A 22,163-nucleotide genomic window follows, 5' to 3' on the forward strand; every position below is an offset into this window, starting at 1 on the left:
ACGCATAAAAGGAAAGCGGTGCATTTCACGTTGGCGGATCGCTACTCTTATTCAAAAACATCTGCCAGCGCACCGCTACCATATTGCGAACCGCGGGGGCTGTTTTTGTTATTCGCGAGCAAACAAGAAAATGAACACAGATCTCTGCTTCTTATTCGGACGTCGAACATTCAAATGACCCTCACGATGGAATTATCGGCTCGTGCGTGGAATCCTCTCGCGATCTCATACCTCGAACAATGCGTTCTTTCGCAACTTGTTTTTACCCTAGGAATTTATTTCCAGGGACAGTCGATGGATTGATACATCGCAGAAAAGCGTCGATGTCTCCTTGACATTAGGAATGGAAGAACAAGTGCCAAAGCATTATTGTTTCTTTTTTTTTTTCTTCTTTACTACTATGTTTATGCGTCCTGCCGTTTGACGGGACAATTGTATGTATATCGACGTTCTCGATGTGCACTTTATACGTCTCTTACGTACACTTTTTACACTGTGATAGTTCATGGCCAAATAGCGACGGAGTTTGAGGTGAAAGCTGGGTTAAATACGCTTTATGGGTTCTACAAATATCTTAAATAAAATATATAACGTGTAAATACACTTTAAACAGAATAAAGTTATATTTAATGAAAGAATTAACAGAATATTTCAGACTAAAAGGATGTTCAATTCTTTCGAGATAGTGGACCATCTTTAAAGAAGAGAAGAAGATCTCTCTACTAGCTACTCAAAACCGGTCAACTTTAACCAATCGAATCTTTAAACGTATCGTAGCCCAGCCAAATCCTCCCCAAATTCCACTCGATATTTTGAAACTATACAATAACTCCCGTGTAATCGATACATTTCGTTCACTGTCCACAAAATTCTATCCGGGCTATGTACCGCATTACCTATCCCCTTAGACCACCCTAGAGATCCTGTGTCATGTCCCTCGTTAACGACGAAAGAAACCGCGTAAATAACTAAAACGGGATGAAGAATTCGACGGATCGAAAGGGCGAGAAGCCGTGACGGTTTGGTGTGCGCGGTCGGTAGGCATCGGGTCGAGAGAAAGAGATAGAGAGAGAGAGAGAGAGAGAGAGGGAGAGAGAGAGAAGAAACGACAGGAGGCGTGGCAAAACCGCGCACACTCCACGTGACCCTGTCGTTCCGGAAGGCGGGACTTCGGGAGCCGGCACACAATTACAAGGGCAGTAGAACGGGCTGGTGGTCGCCGGTGCTCTCTCTGTCGTCGCGCGCGCGGAGCACCTCGAGTCGCGCTCGTTCCACGAACAACACCTGCCGCCGCCGATCGCCGTACATTCGTGCACGCTTTGTTCGTCCTCTTGCCTGTGACTCCTTCTCGAAAGTGCTAACCCTATTTGTCATCGTCGTAATCGATCGATCAGACCATTTTAGGGAGAAAGATACCTGGACCGAAAGAAGCTCGGTATCATGGATCGTAAAAGCAAATTAATCGAAGAAACGCGCGTCCACGCGAAAGAATGAGACTCGCCGGTTCCAGAGAAGCGACTGCAAAGAATCTTCGTTGATATCGATTAAAGGATATTGAGGCAAGATGTTGCTACCTCAAGATATGATGGCAGCCCAGTCGAAGATGCTGTATCAGATGAACAAGTATTATGGCGAACGGGTGCAGGCTCGAATGGGCCAAGTACAAAAGACCATCCGGGAAGTGTGCAAGGTGGTGCAGGAGGTTTTGAAGGAGGTAGAGGTTCAAGAACCACGGTTTATCTCCTCCTTGACCGAGTGCAACGGCCGCTACGAGGGCCTCGAGGTTATCTCACCCGGCGAATTCGAGGTGGTCCTCTACCTGAACCAGATGGGAGTATTCAACTTCGTCGACGACGGCACCCTGCCGGGTTGCGCGGTGTTGAAACTCAGCGACGGTCGGAAGAGGTCCATGTCGCTCTGGGTGGAGTTCATCACCGCCTCCGGTTACCTGTCCGCGAGGAAGATCCGTTCGAGATTTCAAACACTGGTGGCACAAGCTTGCGATAAGTGTGCCTACAGGGACTCCGTGAAGATGATAGCGGACACCACGGAGGTGAAGCTTCGTATCAGAGAACGGTACGTGGTGCAGATCACACCGGCGTTTAAATGTTCGGGCGTGTGGCCAAGATCGGCGGCGCACTGGCCGATTCCTCATATACCGTGGCCGCATCCGAACCTCGTGGCGGAGGTAAAGACGGAAGGATTCGACCTGCTGTCAAAAGAGAGCGTGGCGCTTCAAGGAAAACAGTCGGCCATGGAGGGTGACGCCTGGGTTCTCTCTTTCACGGAGGCAGAAACGAGATTGTTGCAAGGTGGTTGTCGTAGACGATGCTTAAGCATCCTGAAAACTTTGAGGGACAGACATCTGGATCTTCCGGGAAATCCAGTGACCAGTTATCATATGAAGACGTTGTTGCTCTATGAATGCGAGAAACATCCCTTGGAGACCGAGTGGGACGAAGGATGTTTGGCAGATCGCATTAACGGAATCTTCCTGCAGCTGATATCCTGCCTTCAGTGTCGAAGATGTCCTCATTATTTCCTGCCTAATCTGGATCTGTTCAAAGGAAAGTCGCCAAGCGGCTTGGAGAACGCGGCTAAACAAGTGTGGAGACTGACGAGAGAATTATTAACCAACAGTCGTGCACTGGAGAAACTTTAGCTGAACCGGGAATTTCCCTTTTGAAATTCCAAATTGAGGAATGTAATAAAGAGAAAGACAGAGACAAGCGAAAGTTGGAGGAACGTTGGAGGATTCGGTAACTCGCGTGAATCACGACTTTCAGGATGCTGCTTTCGCGACAGTTCTTTGCCTGCTTTTTACCCTCGTAAACGTGGGAAGCCTACTTTCACTCGCTATCTTCTTGCACACGCTGCAGCGTACCAGGGTATAGGGATGGTGTAACAAGTTTCATTACGGTTATCCCTTTTCTCTTCCTTTCTTCTCTTTTTCTATTATTTAATAGTTTTTTAACCAAGGTACGAATAATGCGAGTCAAACGTTGTTCAGTGCAACGTTTCGTTCAACGTGCAATATCGTACAGCCAGTGTCCTGTTTCGTACGAAAGCAATTGTTGCTAGGTTCTACGTTGATTTTGTATAAGTCGAATATTTCGTTTCGAAATGGGCACGTTAAATTTTGTAGACTGAATCGAATGTTAATCGAGGTGTCCACCGATCATTAGAAATACGTATTAGTTTGGAAGATATTAGTATTACTGCGTTTTTTATACGACTGAAGCTTTCGCTTGGAGCGGAATCTCCTGCTTATTAACGCAACTCGAACGATTTTTCTACGTAGCGTTGCAGTATGCGAGAGATTAAATAGATACTCGGTTAGCTGCTCTTATTCATCTAATGGCTAATGTGAATTGTCGTGTGATCCGTTATCGTTAAATTAATCTAATGTTTATGATCGGTTAGCAATCGAGCTGCCGACGGTAGCTTGGCCACCATATTGTTGTATGTACATAATTCTTTATATTATTTAAACGATATTTATTTCTCAAGAGAATCGCTGTTCGAACACATAATGTAAATATAAACTAATAAATGCATTTCGTCTCATAATAAGGATGCATGTAATTGATTTGAAACCTTTGCTTCGAGTTACTGTGATTAATATGAGATTATTATAACTTGAATTTTTAACGTCATAAATATTTTAAATCGAAAAAGATGGAAATTAATTGTTTGAATTAATAAATCATATGTCTTCAAAAACATCCCTAAACTTTTCCTTCATTCTTAAGAACTATCCAACTAATTTTCTCTCATCGTTTAAATCAATTGGAAAACGGTGAATTTCAATAAACCGGTAACTGAATTGTTTCTCAACAATTATTTTCTCTACAAAAGTAACTTTAGACCAATAGTGGCATGTATTTTATGTAACTTTTCAATACAAATCTAACGATGCATCAGAAGAACTAGTGAACATTAACAATTCTAACGACGATCCTCTACAGCTAAACTGAAGTTGATAAAAGACTGTCGCTTAATTCAAATCTCTTTCACAACTTTCCTCTCATAACAATCTTTCTATCAAATATAAAATTTGCATCCCAATTAACGAGATCCAAAATTTCGTACAGTCGACCGATTTCAATCGTAGCCAGTTCTAAACGAGAACATAAAAACCATCACGGCGTAATTATTATCTACGATATTAACACTCGTGCGCAGGCTGCCGAAACGACTTCGTCAAAGGCATCGCTACCGAGTTTCATGGTCATTATACGCCTACGAGGCGCGAGCCGTGTCCCTTATCTTAATTCTTCCCGGAAACTTCCATCCTTATCTTCCCAGCGCAATGACATTCGTTAACCGCTGCCACTCACTCTCTGCACGCCGATCGTTCGGGAATTTACGTTATTATTATTGGCCCGTAAAAACAAAGTGAGAGGAAAACGTTGGAACCGGAGAGCTCGCGCTCGCGAGCGGCAACACTTTACGCGCGCCGTATCGGGCAGTTGCCTCGCGATTTACAAGCCTTAATGGGAGAGTTATCGTTGTCGTCGTTAAATGTACATTTTATACGGAGCTTTTTTCGCCGCGTGCGTCCGGTCCTCAATAAAAGCGCTCGTAAACGAAACTGTCCCCCATTTTCGATAACTCAACCGACCGCATCAGCGTCGCGCACGAATTTCTTATTTCAAGCCGAAGCACCTTTTCGCGAAATGTTACCGGGGCCATATAGATAGCGACAGAGTAGTATCGTTCGAGGACACCACGAAAACCTTATCCGACCGAACGAAGATCGGGAATTGACAAACCAGAAACAACTAAAAATCCGCCACGACTACGACTAGGTTTCTTCGCTTAAGTAACGAAGCGTGATCGGCGAATCTTCCACCATGACGAAAATTTCGGGGTTCGAAGGGGTTGCGGAGGAATGGCCGAGCCCCATGGTATCCATGAGCACGAAATAAAACGAGTCGGATCTGCATAATTCATGGGGGAAAAAGGGTTTGCGTTTGGGGTTAGCCGCCGCCGCTGCCGTTCCGTTCGTCCTTCGGCGAGGCGTTCGTAACATATAGATAGAACGGTTCGTGCGGATCGATCCGGTCGGTACACCACGACAGGCCACGCCTGCGCGGTTAGTGCGTCGCGGGATTGGTCGAACCGCGCGGTATAAGGCGTAACCTGTCGGAGGCACCACCTAGACCACCGCACGTCTTCGTACGACTCGAAGAGCGGGTGGCGCGGAGGAGGTGAACGACAGCGCAGTCGACTATCTGCTCCGGTACGGAGTCGCTCGTATACCTTTTCCTCTCGCTACTCGTTCGTGTCTCCGCTGCAAGGACCGGCGTCCTTAAGCGACGCAACGCGTGAGGATCATCGTCTTTTTTTTCAAGAATCAACGGGGTCATTCTCGATTCGTTTCTCAGGTATCGAGTAGTTAGACTTGAAACACAAAGCTAGTGAGATAGGAGGAAGACAAAGGAGCAAATGGAAAGGGAGCGAAGAAGAACTTTCGATTAAAATCGCAAGAAAATTCATCGTTTGGGAAGTTTTGAGGCAGAATGCGGTAAAAGAAAATAGTAACCGCGACAGAGAAGCCTTCGAAGGCTTCAGGCCGCCGCAGCGATGCTGTTGCCGGCTGATATGCTGTCGGCCCAATCCAAGATGGTGTACCAAATCAACAAGTACTTCGGAGAACGCGTGATGACTAGAAAGAGTCAGGTGATGAAGACGATCCAAGAAGTGTGTCGCGTGGTTCAAGACGTTCTGAAGGAAGTCGAGGTACAAGAGCCGAGGTTCATCTCCTCTTTGACCGACTACAACGGTCGCTTCGACGGTCTGGACGTGATATCTCCAACGGAATTCGAGATCGTGATCTACCTAAATCAAATGGGGGTACTGAATTTCGTAGACGATGGAACATTGCCGGGATGCGCGGTGTTGAAGCTCAGCGACGGTCGAAAGCGATCCATGTCCCTCTGGGTGGAATTCATCACCGCGTCTGGCTACCTGTCCGCCCGGAAAATCCGTTCGAGATTTCAAACTCTGGTAGCACAGGCTTGTGATAAGTGTGCCTACAGGGACTCGGTAAAAATGATAGCAGATACAACAGAAGTGAAACTTCGAATCAGAGAGCGGTACGTGGTACAAATTACGCCAGCGTTTAAATGCGCTGGTCTGTGGCCCAGGTCAGCGTCTCACTGGCCCATCGCACATATACCTTGGCCACATCCTAATATCGTGGCTGAAGTGAAGACAGAAGGCTTCGACATGTTGTCGAAGGAGTGCATTGGTTTGCAAGGGAAACAGTCCGCTATGGAGGGCGACGCCTGGGCGTTATCGTTCATAGACGCGGAGAATCGCTTGCTTCAGGGTGGCAGTAGAAAGCGTTGTTTAAGCATTTTGAAAACTCTCAGGGACAGACATCTTGATCTACCTGGGAATCCGGTTACCAGCTATCATATGAAAACCTTATTATTGTACGAGTGCGAGAAACACCCGCACGAAGCAGAATGGGACGAAACGTGCATAGCAGATCGAATTAATGGCATTCTTTTGCAACTGATCTCCTGTCTACAGTGTCGCAGATGCCCACATTATTTTTTGCCAAACTTGGATCTGTTTAAGGGCAAATCGCCTAGTGGTTTAGAGAACGCGGCGAAGCAAGTGTGGAGACTCACCAGGGAACTATTAACGAATAGTCGAGCTCTGGAAAAGCTGTAGCGAAGAAAAATTCTGATGTGTATGGATCATCAAGAGCGAGGAAGTATCTACTATTTCGAGCTCTATGAATTAGTCAAAGGAGCGATCGAATGAAACGCTGAGATCAAAGAAGATCGTTTTCCATTCAGCGATCTTATATATTGGAAACGCGAGTTGAAATGGAAACCTAAACTTCTGGACATCGCCGGAAGAATTTTCAAGAAGCTGCTCGGCCATTATAGAGATTTTGAATCTCGTTTGCAAGTTGCGCTGTGTGTGCTCGAAAGAGAAAATACGCGTGTGTGATTTTGTGATTCACGAAGCCCGAGGACGATCGAACCAGTGCCATAAATACGCCGACGTCGAGAGTCTCCGTTTTAGTTTCGAGTCGCCGCGCCGACGGCAGCTATGTTGAATTACGATACTCGAACGATACCTAACTCTTAACCGGTGTTACTCGATATGTTGCTCCATTCCGTTGTTATACCGTTTCGTTTTAATTAAGATATGTTAAGGGTACCGTCGAACATTCGAAGAAGAAACAAGTGATTCGACATAAATCCAAAATTATTTATGATTATAAATGAAGTTACGAATGAAAAATTACGGCAGAGTCATCGGTTACGGGTTATGCTTAATTTCTTTCTCTGATCGAACTGTCCCTTTTCTCCTGTCATTATGTACATACTATTTGAAAGATATTTATTGAAAGTGTACACGAGGTATGTGAAATACAATGCTATTTATATGGAACCGTATCCAAAGTCGTCATTTTCGTCTGTCAAGAGCAGAACACCCACTCCTCACCTACTCGAAATTTACACGGGAATCGAACTCGCGTAAATATTCTTTGGACGTATCATTAAATGGTTCGCGTACGTTAATGTCGTTGGTTAGCTCTCGTAAATTTTGTTTTCGCGCTTTTTCACCGCCGGAGAAACGGATCTCAAAATTGAATAGAATCTCACGTCGTTCGATTCGGCTGCTGTTCAGTGGATATTTCGATAAAGTATTCAGGCAAGTGTATTTTTTTTTGTGTGTTTAGTCTTCGCTCTAAACAGATTGCTGTCGCCACAGCAATCTTCCATTTGTCTTTACTACATAAAATTGAATAGAAATAAAGTTTCCAGTGAGAGAAGAGAAGCTTTTAGTCGTGATGATATGGATTATAAACGTGAGTTACTACTTCTCACGTTATTGTTAGTGTCGTTATCGTTATTGTTCTTGTTTTTTTTTCCACCGGTTTTGTATGCTGATAGGCAAATTGCACTTTAACGGGACGGGGGACTCATTCGTTATTTATGTAACCGGGTTATACTAGTTTCTGAACTTATACACGGTTAACCATGTTTGTCATCAGGTACGAAAACTACATTTGTTACATGTAATTTTTTTTAGTTCTGTGAATAACGAATTTTGTTTTGTAAACGAAATGTTGCATTGAAATTCTTTGGGAATTATGTAACGTCCCAGCTATGGTTCTTGATAAATTTTAAAAGCTACATTAAGATGGAGAGGAAAAATGAAACTCAAGCTAATACTAAAATTTGGAACTTCATAGAAAAGTACCATACTTTAATTGTTACAGAGTATCTAATATTCGAACCGAGAGATTCAATTAAATGCTATGGTTCACCGATTTAATATCTTGAAAGTATTCTTTTGTATCGTGAAATTTGAAAATCTCACAAAATACATTCTTTTGTATGAGTAGAGAATATGTTAAACTATGTAAAACTTTTTACTATGAAATTTTCACATTATCACTCATGATAAAACTAGAAATAAAACTAACTATTCGAATAGTCTTGCACATGACACATATGCAATGTACATATATATATATATATATATGCATAATAAGCAAAAATGATGAAAACGAACGAAAAAAATGTTACCTATTAGCCAATTATGTTCTATTACATCACATTGTGTTTTTCCTAATTTTCGTACGTGCCAATTACAAGAAAATATAGGAATGAGTATGAAACGACACTTTAAATACAACCTGTTCGTCAGCTTAGTAATCGTCGGATTAGCAAAAATTAGGATCGTAGAATATCTAACGACATGTACGAAGCGGATGCACGCGTGTAATCGATTTGCGGATGCGAACGTCCGTGTGAGTGATGTGAAGCAGCGGAAAACTGGCAACAATTCAAACAAAAATCGCTAATATCCGTGTTTACAGTGCGTGCATCAAGAAATTTTCAAATAGTCGTTTGTTACGCGTTTAATTTATACGTTCGCAAAATCCACCATAAACTGCAGCGTCCATAAGTGTAAACGTCCAATGGAATCATATCGGTTATAGATCAAGAAATAGTCACAGTCATAGTATATTAATTAATATTTCTGTCTAATATGCAAACAGACCTGATTAATCATGGCTCGCGACTGTTACATAAGTTTTCGCCGAGTTCCGAATGAAATAAGTAAAATTAGAGCAAAACCGCGTCCATGTTTTGAAATTATCGTTGTATTTAGTCAAGTTACTCGTTTATTCGTTTCCGTATTATTTGCGAATTGTTTATAAAAATCTAAACTTGCACACTAGCTGTTAAGAGTGGGAAATTGTTTTAATTTGTTCTAGTCTCATATTAAATTAGTAATTAGAAGAGAATTAAGTGACTTTCGTTGAAAACCATCTTTTACGTTGCACATTGCATTTTCTTAATTACCAATTTATAATATCATAAACATTTTTTAGGTATATTATATGCTACTAGTAGACTTTTACGCGTTTTAAAATGCGAACTAGACAGTTTCTCTTTAACTTTCTATTTTCCTAAAGAAATTTTTTTTTGTACAAATACAGAAATAGAAAATATTTATCGCGTGTTAGATTTTCATAAAAAATTCGCGTGTTGTTGGTCTTTAGTTCAACGCTAATCTCGAGATCAGCGGCATTCTAGTCAACCAACGAACGAACAGAATGCGTTTGTTCGAAGAATAAGCAACCATGCGACGATTTCGTCAATCTCTAAGCATGAAATGAGAAAAGAATGATGAAATAGAAAGGAGAAATACATCATTTAAATTAAGGACGAAAACAAGCGACACACGCGACAATATTAACAAGCTCCTTTGCCAAATTTACAATTTCGTAGCGTGAACATTATCGCTGGTCCGTGGTTGCGTTCGTGGATTAAATATTAAGCAGTCATGCGTGCGACAAATTACCACGGTGAATAAATTTACATATTTATCTAGTTAATACCACGACTTTCAGTAGAAGGAAAACAAAAGTTGACTGGTAAGTTCGTCGAAAAAGCCTTCAGTGAACAACGAAGAAACTCTACAAGCATGCCACAATTCGAGTGCAATTTTATTAATAAATCTTTTCCGATCTAAAAAAAAATACGTTAGATCACCGTTAAGGAATTTTTCGATTTTCCCCCGAAAGAAAAAAGAAACGTATTTTCTGAACTCATGTTATGTCTGGGTTGTGTAGAATTATTGAATGCAGATGCAGAATACAAAATTATTTTGGTTTTTGAAATTCAATGTATGCAAGATTCAGTTTATCGAGCGGGAAATAGTATTGCCACGATGATTTAAATCGTACACGTATTGAAATTTAAATTGTTTAAATTATTCCAAATTAACACAAATCTAATTCATCGGAAGATATTATCGTATTTTTCGAATCCTCTCAAGATCGTAGATATTTCTTTCGTAAGAAGTTATATGTATATATTCTTCTCTATCGTATCTCGTGAAGAATGTTAAGATGTATTTGACTATTTTTACGACCCAACAAATGATTTAAAAATAAAGTGACCCAGGCCAAACAACGTTTTCTAGCGCATCTCAATCGTATTAATACTTTCTTTCTTTTAATATAATATAATATAATCTTTTATCCCTTCTCTACGATCGAGTACCTTCAAGTACCTCCTACGTACCTCCCCCACAAGACTCCAGAACACGCGTCCTCCTTTTCGAAGCCAGTTTCTCGCGGTGAGTAAAACACATTACGAAATTCGGCGTACTCGCCAAGAAGGAAGCGGGGAAAAAATTATGGCCGCGAAGCCGTCGAAATTATCAAAGTGGCGAGAATCGCGGAGGAACGATGAGGTCCCCACGTAAAAAAGAAAAGAACAAGAAAACAGAAAAAATGAAAGAAAAAGTAAAAGGAAGGGAAGAGGAAAGATCCAGACACGGTATGCTAATGAAGCCAGCCGTTTTCCTTGTTTTTGCCGCGATGTTCTTTGCGAACCCCGCAACAGATTCGACGCGTCGAACCGCCTCTCACGGTCCACGATGGGCGATCTCGAGATCGATCTTGGCCGTGGACCCCCGTGAAAACACTGTCTCAAGATCCGCGGAAACGGGTTTCTTGATTGGCGGTATCGATCCTTAAAGATAATCGAAGAGAAACTGAGACAAGACAACATGTGGTGGATGAATGTCTGCTTCTTTTCTTGGGATGGACGTTCACGAGTCATGCTCTTTATTTCTCTCTCGTTCGTTCAAAGAATTTTCGAAACAAAAGGAGACTACAATTAAAAGCAAATTCGAATTACGAAAGCTTAAACGAATGTCACAATATTAGAGTCGAACGATGTTTTACGGTATTAATTCATCTTAATTCTTTGGAATTTGAGTTGCATTTTACATGTTATATCTTAGTTTAAGTGGTTCGAACTGGTTCGTGTATAGTAAACTACTTTCAAAAGCTGTTTGTAGTTGTACGCGCAGTTATGTTCTCCTTTTTCTTATCTAGGTATAGAATACCTACCTAATTTCTATCTAGGCGAAACACTTTGATACTCAGGAAATCGTTAACAAATTCTACAGTGGCGATTATTTACTCACAATCTATTTGTCTACCTGTTTTCTTTTTTTTTTTTTTTTATCAGTGTTGATAAAGTCCAAGCAATTGTGACATAAAAATAGGAATCGTCCATTTTTAACAGCGTGCGATTTAAACGTTACATGCTTGTGTATTTATGTCCTTAGTTTTCTTTTTATTACTATATGAATTTATTTTAACCTTTTATTATTACAGTTTTAACGAGCCATCTGTTTCAGTTGATTATTAATTCTTATCTTTCCCATCAAAATTGAAAATTATAATATACTGTAATTTACTTGTTTTACAAACAAGGAAACATCCAGTTACAGAGGGTTAAAGGAAAGTAGGGATAAAAAGAAGTTAATAAGAGATTTTTTTGCTGATCATCGGCTAATTACATACTTGGCCATTTTGTAATCTTAGCTAAATTGCAAATAAGCTCGCCATATATAACTAGAATGCCAATTGCAGGAACACGGGCAGTATATGTTGGCAATAATTTATCCATCCATTTTCTCTGCGCAAATCGAGGATATGCATTAGCGCTATCATGATCGTTTCCACCAAATCGCACTCCACTAAACTCTTATTTATCTATATTGGAAGGAACTAGTCGATAATACCTGCGCATTCAAGGAAAACCATGCAACTCGATATTTTCTTACTTAAAACGTTTTGCTTAATATTTTTTTACTTTTCAAGTAGTGTTGAAATATTTCAAGTTACTCTTCCTTTTAGTTTATAAGGAGAGCTACAATTATACAAGCTGTTACAAGATAATTACTGAATATTCTAAACTAATCGAAGAAAAACAAGAAAGTGGGAAATCATTGGTTTCTTTTTTTTTTCACTTCTCAGATGGTAGATAGGACATCTTAACTAAGAAGAGCAAGATTATAATACAGGTTTTCAAAGTCAACGGAACAGAAAAAAATGAACGAAACAACTCGCGAACGCGAGGAAACTCTATCCAGGAAATATCTTTTTAACGTAAAAAAGAAAAGAGACAGAAGAGAATATATAAGGGACACAAAGAAGAAGCAGAGCACAGAGGAACAGAAAACACAAGAAGAAGAGCGTAGGCAGAGAGGCCGCGGTCGCGGCTCGTCCTCCGGTTCTTCGCGGCTGGTCCACACGGCTGCCGAGACCTCCACCGCTATAAAACGCTCAGATAAAGCCGCGATGTTTATATGCGTGGATCGCAGCGAGAGGAGTGCCGTGTAGAAGGAAAGATATACCTGCCCGCGTGCGGCCGCCGACCAAATAATAAGACAAAAGCCGGGGGTGGACGACGCGGAGGAACAAGTAAAGGGCCAGGACTCGCGAATCCAGGGACCGACCGACAAGGACGGGGGAACGAACAAGGAGGGAAGGAAGCCACGAGAAGAAAGCGGTGTTCGATATTATTGGAATAAATTTTCGTTTGAACGAACAACAGAATTTTATAAAATAAGATATCCATTATTCGTTCATTCAATTTCTTATTTATTTGATCGTTGTTTTTTTTCATTCAATGTAATTATTTTTCGATTCATTTCGGAAAGAATATTTGGATTCGTCGCCAACGCTAAAAAATGCTTTTCTATGACAAATTAATCAGTGTTCTACTTCGATTGACCAAGAGAAGTGGGGAATTACGAGAACAAACGACGATAGAGCCAACATTGAGAAATTTTAAGAAAGTCAAAACACGCATCCAACATAGGGGAGTATCGGAGACAGCAAACTGATCGAAAGGGTGCGACGGGTGCGCAAAGAAAAGAAGAGAACCAGACAGGAATGCACGGATGAATACGCCACATTGCAGAGGCTGTAGGTAGAGCTATGCTTATCTTAAAGGTTCTGGCTCTCATTAAACTGCCTCTCTCCGCTTCATCGGCAGCTTCGATCGATCGCACGGATCGCAGCCAACCTGCCATGTACGTCAATCTTCGTGCATATGTGCTGACGTTCGTTGACGAGTGTGTGTGGGCATAAAAAGAAGATCGACAGGCTGATCATTCAAAGGACACGCGTCAGTTCCGTTATCGTGCTTAAAATTTTGTTAACCCTCAATTGTATCGCAAGGCGCCGATAAGAATTTAGGTTAAATTATATATTTAATTGTTCTACGCGATAAAATCACCATAATATTTAAATTAAGGTAACACAGGTTAAAATTAAGTATCCTATACAATAAAACTTTTTACCTCTGCAAATAAACCATTAGAACAAAAATCTACTTGGTCAACATACTATATCGATGATTATAGAAAAAGCAAAAGGCACTTTCCGAAAAGCGGTCTAACGTTTAGAGATCAAAATGATCGTAGACTTATAAATTATCATGAACTATTCTTTTAAATTTCAACATTTTCGACCATAGTAAGCACAACAACAAATGGCATTCGATCGACGAAACGGCAGATTCCGTGAAAAGGGATCCAGAAAATATTTTTCAGATCGGTGGCATAATTATTTCAACGGGATCCGTCCATTCATTTCATTGTCCAACATGTCGCGTCCTCGACATCCCCGAGTTTTATTGGCGGTCCCGGGAACGCGGTCGTGCTCCCTCGCGCGCTCGCACACACGTTTCACCCCTTTTCGGCCCTGCCGGCCAAAGAGGAGAAAAAGAGAAGAGACAAGGGCCTTACCTACCGATCGGTAACGCGATACCCCACGAACGATTCCTTTTTCTCCTGTGATGCACGCGCGTAAGACCGACCAGCGACACGCTGAGACCGCTCGAGCCTTCGAGCCGGCAAAACGAGATTGTAAAAATAACGCGGGTGTCCCCGCTCGCACCCCCGTTCCCGAGTCGCGGCTTCAAATCATGTCGAAAACAGGGGGAAAATATAGGCTTTGAAATTCGAAACTTTTTTAGAGTGCACTGTTTCAGAGGGGGAATATAAGTACGATGGGGCGGATGCAGGATTGCGGATGAATCAGGTTTTGCAGGTTTTATACGCGCGTTGATAAATATTCGCTAATTTTTAGGAATTTTGTTTGCAAGTACGTTTACCATACGAATCGATGTCTATATATTGATTGTTGTTAGACTGCGGATATTTATGCAATCAAGTTCGGTGTTTATAAAGTTAATTAAGGAAATGGTGTGAAGGCAGATGTAACATGCGCTATACTATTCATATTTTTACACGTTCTAGTGATTCGTATTAGAGTGCTGGCGTTTTGATAAGGAACACGATAGTTCTACTTGAAAATTCAAAGATGCTCGATAAATTAACTTGCCTGATCGTACGTGTGAAATCATATTTTGTAACATTTTTGAAATCGTTTCATTAGATATCCAATGGAATTACATGTATAGCGTATGGCGACTTCGTGTTAATTTAAACGAAAATGGTTGAACCCGAAGTCAAGGAGACAGAATTTATACAGTTCTTAATCTTGTGCAGTCTGGTGGTTTCGCTCCAACTGAGCATAAAAAGCGACCGTCTAAGCCGATTGGCTGTTGGAAATAGAGGGATAGTACTTTTATGTAGAATAATTAGTAAAATGGAGGATACTTGGAGTGAAAAGATTAATCACAGCGTAGTGTGACATAAAGCTGCGAGTGAAAGAAAAAATTACGAGCCAATAGACAGATAGAATTTTTATATACAGAAGGATAATCACGCAAAAAGCTGATTTGTTATTGAAATTCATGAAGCTGAATAAATTCCGGGAACTCAATTGAAAAACGTGCATATCCGTGTTTTGTAAGAAGTGTCTGGTCGTTTTACTATGAAAGACAGCCATTGCAACATGCAACCATGTCAACTGTTTATTCAATAGAATAAATGTACCTATTCGTATACGTTGTAGCGTAATTTATTTCTTTACAATGCAAATGCAGGCTGGTTTTGATTCTTATTCATTTATTACGTTAGTTAAGCGGCGTAGTAAATGTATCTTCTCAACATAGGTTATTGAAATAGTTATATTCTGAGAATGTTTTTGAATATGTATTATACAAATACTGGACCCTACTTGATATTTACGTACCTACATGTACTTCTAAGATAACAAGATTTTAATAGCAATCGATATTAATGGAGATCTACCTTCTTTGGTACTAGATGTTTGAAAGAATCGACGTCACGGTAGTGTAGCTGGTTTTGATAAAACTGGAATGTCGAAATAAATACTGTCATCGTGGCTCTCGTAGAAACCACTTTTCTTCAATGGTAATATAGAGATATAGATATCATCAACGAATTACCATCTAAACAAGAATTTCTGTTACTTGTTTTAACACTAAGCTACATAATGGACACTAAAAACTTTGAACGTTATATAATAAATTAAAGCGAAAACTATAAATTGATTTTCATCGTAATAGTTCGAAACTTACACTGTCACAAACAAAAAACAAATTTAGCTTTTAATATACTATTGGTCGACTATTTTATGCAAAAACTAACAACTTATGTTGCTGAATGTCGTTAATTGCCAGATGGGAGGATAAGCACGAATAGTAGTAGTAAATAACAAAAACTTCGCTTTACAGATTAATTTCTTTTTTCTCGCCTTAAAAGAGTAAAAGTTATAGAACATTCTGATCAATAGCGGAAGGAGATCGTTAAAACTGCCTCAAAATAGGAAAACATCTCTCTCAAGCGACACTTCCTTGGTCACATGTGCGCTTTCGCCAACACGTTAGCCGACCCACTACTCGAGACCACTTACCAGCGACATTATCCTACGAACCGTCACAGCTTTATGAGCAAAACCACTTAGTGTATCGCTGGCGCAAGAGGTTCGGGTCATCGCATGCGTATGAAACATTGATGAAGTCGAGGTCGGGGTGATACGCTGCGTCTTGGACTCATGAAAATATTGTGTCACGCGAAATCCTTCGAACCGGATCGACCACGAACTGTGGTCTCTGGTCGAACAAAAAGCTGCTGCAGCAATATTAATAACGACCTTCGTTGAGGGATTATTGTCACGCAATGTCTACTCTACGAGATCAACGAGATGCTCATCTCCTATCTAACGTTTTTACGTTTATTCCTCTACCAGTTCTAGCAGACAGTCCGACAAAAAGATCTCGAAGAGAATTTCTATAATGCCATTGCGAATCTACGTTCTTGTTGCCACGATATCTACGTTCAATTTATCTTCTTTGTGCTTTGTAAAATTGGGATTTCCTAATAAGCGAATTCTGGATCTATATAGAATTTCATATTTTTATTAATATAACTAAAGACATGAAACCTATACAAAGACTTATTTCATCCGTTACATATTACAACAAGTACTTCAATTTTGAATATTCTTTCTTATTTTTATAAACCACGCGCACCTTCTACGTTTTTGCACGTTTAAAGTTCTTATAAATTCATAACAATCCGTAATCTATTAATAAGCATATTTCAAGTATCGTATACCCGCCGTCATATGTAAGTACATGCCTGATGCTTAAAAAAAGTCCTACTTTAATAGTCGCCACAGTCTCAGTTGCCATACTGTTCAAAGTCGAAGGATTTATCTCAGACGTTTAAGCGGTCGATATGAATACGACCGTAAATGAAGCGACTAAACGTGTATCAATACTTAATAAGGTAACCAGTTAGGTAATCTTTCGTTTATGAAGTCCGTGAACGAGTTGTTATCACCGTAGCGAACGATCGAGTCGCGATTCGGGTATCGTTCAACAAGTCCAACAAGTCCATTCGACCGGTTAAATATACTGGAGCACAAAGTATCTACAATTAATGTTGTCCTTACGATATCAACACCGGATAGTCCGTATCATTTCAACTTATTTGCACGTTACACCGAAAGTAACTCCCGAATGCTTTTCGACGATCTCGTCCGAGATAATCGGAAGATTCTTGGGTCTTTTAGTTTTTTGCCACGCACCGGCAGATGCGAAATTAACGGGCGACTTTTTAATAAGAAACGAGGAGCACGAGAAAGGGAGGCTGGTTTTACGGCACAGATAACGACGGGCCGAGTGGGTGAGAAAAGTGTCACGGGCATCCGGTGATCTGGCTAATGTTCGGCTCCGCCGCTGAGCAGACGGCTCCCTTTGTTCTCGCCGCGTCTAAACACCGCTGCTTGCTGATGCGCTGCTCCTCCTACGCGTCCACTGTGAGACGTATTAGGCTGAATGCGTTGAAAACGCGCCCCGATAAATCACAGCACCGATCTTCCGGCCAGCGACGCTCGCTTCGCGTCGAGAGTGTAACTACCCTCTTAAATCGTCGACGTAGCGCGACTGAGAGCTTTTAAGTGACGGAAGCCTCGTATTCACACATTCATGTGTTATAAAAAAGAATAAAATAGGAGGGAAGAAGTTGTAAGTAGATACTTGTGAAAGAGTCTTTAATTAAAACTCGAACATATGCTGGGAGAAAATGTTTTATCTCAGTCTTCTGGACGACAAGAATTTTGATACTCATATTGTGGAAAGAAACGTTTATCGATGAAATTTCTTACGTAACTTTTAACATCTTTCACTAAAAATTTGGGATAATGTAGTTGATAAATATTACCTTTGCAAGTATAAGTTTAAATCCTACTTTTTTCTAAACTTTTGTAGGGGCAGAATGTGAGTTTATTTTAAAAGCTCCTAAAATCTAGAAAGAAAAGTATTGTAGACAAAGAGACGACAGAATGTAGATGGAGTGAAATTTTTTAATTAAAAATTGGTCGCGTGATCGCCGAAGAAAGTTTTGGAGGGGTTGATTAAATAATTCAGCGGCAGAGAAAATAAAGATGAGAGTATAGGAGTTTCTTTTATGACGAGAAACACTTTTGGTTATTAAAGTTTCGCAGCGGGCCACGTGTCCGCATTACTTTTTGAACGCCATCTTGAGAGAAAGTTGGCTCGTGGGAGTTATATTTCACGGCGACGGATTGTGTGAATTGATATAAATGGTTGTTGCTCCCGTTAGCTGTTCGATCGATGAATTACGATGGTCTACAAGACTCGCTGTAATTTTATGATGGATAAGAAAAATCAATAACTTCTTCTATCGAAGAATAAATAGGAAAAGACAAGAAAATCCATATGACATCGGTGAATTACTTTCGTACACACAATTTCAATTCTTTACGTTGAAAGGGGTAAGTAAATTGAATCATCCTCCCAGCGACAACCTCTGTAACATCGTTACCAGAGAAAGGGGTAGCGGACGAGCTAAGTGCTGTCCAAATATAATTTGTCACCGATGAGACAAACAAACAGAAGCGATAATTCCTCGCTTGCTAAGCAAAACTTTTGTTTTCAAAACTTATCACTCTTGCAATTCTCACCCTAATTATTCTCCTGAGAAATCATTTGCCACAATCATTTACTCACAATCATTTACCACAAGTATACAAAAATCCACAGTCTAATAATCATCCCAATTATATATGTATAATTATCCCAAAAGCTTTATAAGCGATTCTCACAAAATATTTTCTTATCGATCGTAAAAGATCTATCTACGGCCGATTGTTTTGTATCAAAAACCAAGAACAGATTCATTTAACGAAACCAACATCGATTCGTTTCACATGACACGTTTTTCGATTGTAAACCGGTCCGAGTTCGGCCGAAAATTCGATTAGTTCCGGAGGCGGCGCTAGCTACGTCCGAACGAGCGGAGATTTATGTGTCAAAAGTGCGAGGCTATGGGCGGGGGTGTCGCGTGGCAAGCGGCAATAAGGGAAAATCGGTAGTCATCCAGCTTTTCCCTGGGGAGAGCACGGATGAGCTTGTGGGAACAGTGACGGAAGGAGGACAGCGTAAAACAACGTTACGGGCATCGCTCTATTTCTGGCCAAGCCATCCTCGAAGAACAAGAGGGGCAGAGGGCCATCAGGATTGATGCGTCCTTTTGCTTGAATTATTACCGAGTCCTGCCATTCCTTCCCTCCTTTTTTTCCACTTTCCACTCTCCACATCTTAACTTCAACGGTGTTCCTATTGCTCTTTTAGGCTGTTTTCATAAACAGCCCTTCAACTCGAGAAACATTCACAACGAAACTTTGCAGTCGTACTCGATCTTCCTTAATTCTCACGAATCGTCGTCTATATTGGTTATTTACAGTCGTAACTTCGTGGCCACAACCATAAAGCTACTTTATCCGGAGCTGATTTCTGCGCGTGGATTTAAGCGAACGCACGATAGCTTTCTCGTAGTCTAATTTGGCACGTCATCCACCGTTTTAGGATAAACAATGTGATTTACTCACCGACATCGACTGAACTACCGACCTCGCTCGTGATCGTGGCAAATTGTTGCAAGAAACTGAAAGTTCGTCGATTACTCACCTGAAATCAAAATAAAAACAAAGGAGGTTAAACTGGGTGAAGAGGGTTTCGCAACAGGGAAATGTATGAAGAATTGAAAAGAATGCGACTATGCTGGGTTTATTTGTGTATCGTTAGTAATAAAGAGGGAGCGTTAATGCTGTCGCTGAAGTAGTTTGCTACATGCTACATGAACTTGTCAAAGGTTATGAAAATGATACAAATCGAATCAGTACTTTGAGCGCTTTAGGTGTCCTAAAAAAATTGGTTCGTGTCGTTATTGTTACGTGACGTAGATTTAATATAAAATAATAATCTCATTAATTCGCTTGTATTAAAATATTTCAATTCCAACTTATTTCGCCGAATCCCAAACCTAACAGAATAAAAACCACCACAACGATCTCAAAAGCAGTCTCAAAAATAACAGATTGCATAAATACGAGTAGCTATCGTGCATATAGATAAACATATACATGGAGGATTATTAATGACGCGTATCGGTAATATACCTGCGATTACGTTAATATAGGTGAATGCATTTCCGTGTCGCATTAGCAAATTCGAGTCGCGTATCAGACCGGCGTTAACAACTTTCGTCCGTTTCTTTTTCATAGGAACCGCTCGCGCGTCGTAGCGTTATCTCATCGATTCCGTTGGTTAAACTGGTAAAAATAAACTTTATGGTCGCGACAACGGGTGACAAGCGAGCAAAAAGAGAGAGAAAGAGGGCGAGAGAAGCCGAAGCAAGGTATTCGTTGGTCGTCGAGACACGACGTGGCGACGTGAATGTTAAATAGATCGTAGTGCAGTCGTTGTACGTCTAAAGTGCTCGGTTTATGGACGTTTCTCGGAAAAAATAGCAGTCACAGCGCAACGCAGCGAGGTGACCGGTAGTCGCTCACGCGCGAAATGACGTTAACAAGTTGATTCTCCGGTGTAATAACTTACTACGTTTTAGGCATTCGATTTTTCAAACGTTCTCGCCCTCGTGTAGATTGTCTCTCGCCGGTTTCGTGCCAGTCCTTTCACTTCGCCAAGCCACCGGGTGCTTTATAGCCCCGCGTCCCTTTTCATTTGCCTCTCCTCCTCTTCAACGAGAACCTAACTCCGCGTGATTCGCGTTTTTCTTAGCGTCTCAAATGCTACCTCGCACGAAACCTTCCTTGCTTCTCGGCGTTGCTCGCGGCGCCCGTTTACCTCTGTGTCGGATCAATTGCGGAACAGCCAAACGATTTACGAATAATATCCCGTTGTCACGAATTCACGAGGGAGAATATCCTCTGTGGAAATAGAAAAGACTACAATGTCGCTGTCGCGGATATCAATTCTGGGTAAATACTTTTCGAGCTATGGTCGAACGACAATAACGATTTACGAGCTATAATAAAATAGATATAAGGTTTCAAGTCATAAATTAATTTAAAGAATTCTTGGAAACAGAAGTTAATGTCCAAGATAATTATGTAAATAACGACACAACGAATTTTTACAGCGACAATCTAAAAATACCAATAATCGTGTTTCGATATCTTAATATTCTTTCATATGCAAACACCGAGCAATAAAAATGTAGCAATATTAATAATTGCAAATTTTGAAATTCAATTGTTGCCAATACTATGACCGGTTTGTCAGCGAGAGAGTTTGCGAAGACGGAGGAAAGGGAAGAAAAAGGGAATATTTTTCGGCGGTATCTCGAACGTACATCGACGAACTGCCAACAATTAATCCGGACGGACAACGGCGTGGAACGGGGCCGTAACTCTATATCGTAGAGGACCCCCCTAAGTTCGAGCTTAAAGATGAAGCCAACAAGAAAGGGTGGTGGAGAGGGGACGACTAGGTTCTGATCTCGTATCGTATTTCGTGTTATTCAAATGCCAACAATGCCATTAAAGGATTTCACTGGTAATCCCTTGGCCGCAGTTGGCGGGAGCACCCGATGGTGCACGATGGCGAAAACACCCAGAGGCACAAAGAGTCGGTCGTTCCTGTACACCAGAGCAGAAACGGACGCAAACAGCCCGCAGGACAATGCAACCGGGTTCTATCTGTGCTCTTTGTTCTTTCCGATCAGCTACTGCCAGCCACCCAACGTTGCTTCCACTTCTCTTCCACCAGGAAGCGGACAACCATCGCACTGCCATATGTTTTGTCGTTTTTCATGCAAACAGGAAGTTCACTGATATCCTTTGTGGGTTGTAAGTCAATTCACGATGATGTAATAAGGTAATACAACAGATTCTGCATAATTATTTTTTTTACGATGTCATTGCGAACATGAGATAGATTTTTATATTCGCTTCAGAAGGAGAGGAACGTCGTTTCTGTTGCTTTGCGAAAGATTTGTTATTTATGACGGATAGGTGACACGACAGATTTTTGTGACACTCGCAGAGGTGACACTCTGTGGTAAAAATTAAGTGGTAAAATAAGTTAGTAAAATATTTCGTACTT

At 41.0% G+C, this 22,163-nt stretch overlaps 3 protein-coding genes across 21 annotated transcripts in view; 2 read left to right on the forward strand and 1 right to left on the reverse strand.

Moving 5' to 3' along the window:
- Positions 1-22,163, reverse strand: part of LOC126915820 (neurobeachin) — a 413,960-nt gene that overhangs the window by 31,040 nt on the left and 360,757 nt on the right. The gene's annotated exons all lie outside the window — the stretch shown is intronic.
- Positions 1,231-3,573, forward strand: LOC126915845 (protein mab-21-like). Its single transcript, XM_050720953.1, has one exon. The coding sequence runs from the start codon at positions 1,565-1,567 to the stop codon at positions 2,660-2,662; it is 1,098 nt and encodes a 365-aa protein (XP_050576910.1). The 5' UTR covers positions 1,231-1,564; the 3' UTR covers positions 2,663-3,573.
- LOC126915844 (protein mab-21) lies at positions 5,177-7,424 on the forward strand. The gene has a single exon (XM_050720952.1). The coding sequence runs from the start codon at positions 5,590-5,592 to the stop codon at positions 6,685-6,687; it is 1,098 nt and encodes a 365-aa protein (XP_050576909.1). The 5' UTR covers positions 5,177-5,589; the 3' UTR covers positions 6,688-7,424.

The sequence above is a fragment of the Bombus affinis genome, chromosome 4, assembly GCF_024516045.1.
Source record: "Bombus affinis isolate iyBomAffi1 chromosome 4, iyBomAffi1.2, whole genome shotgun sequence".
Lineage (NCBI taxonomy): Eukaryota > Metazoa > Arthropoda > Insecta > Hymenoptera > Apidae > Bombus > Bombus affinis.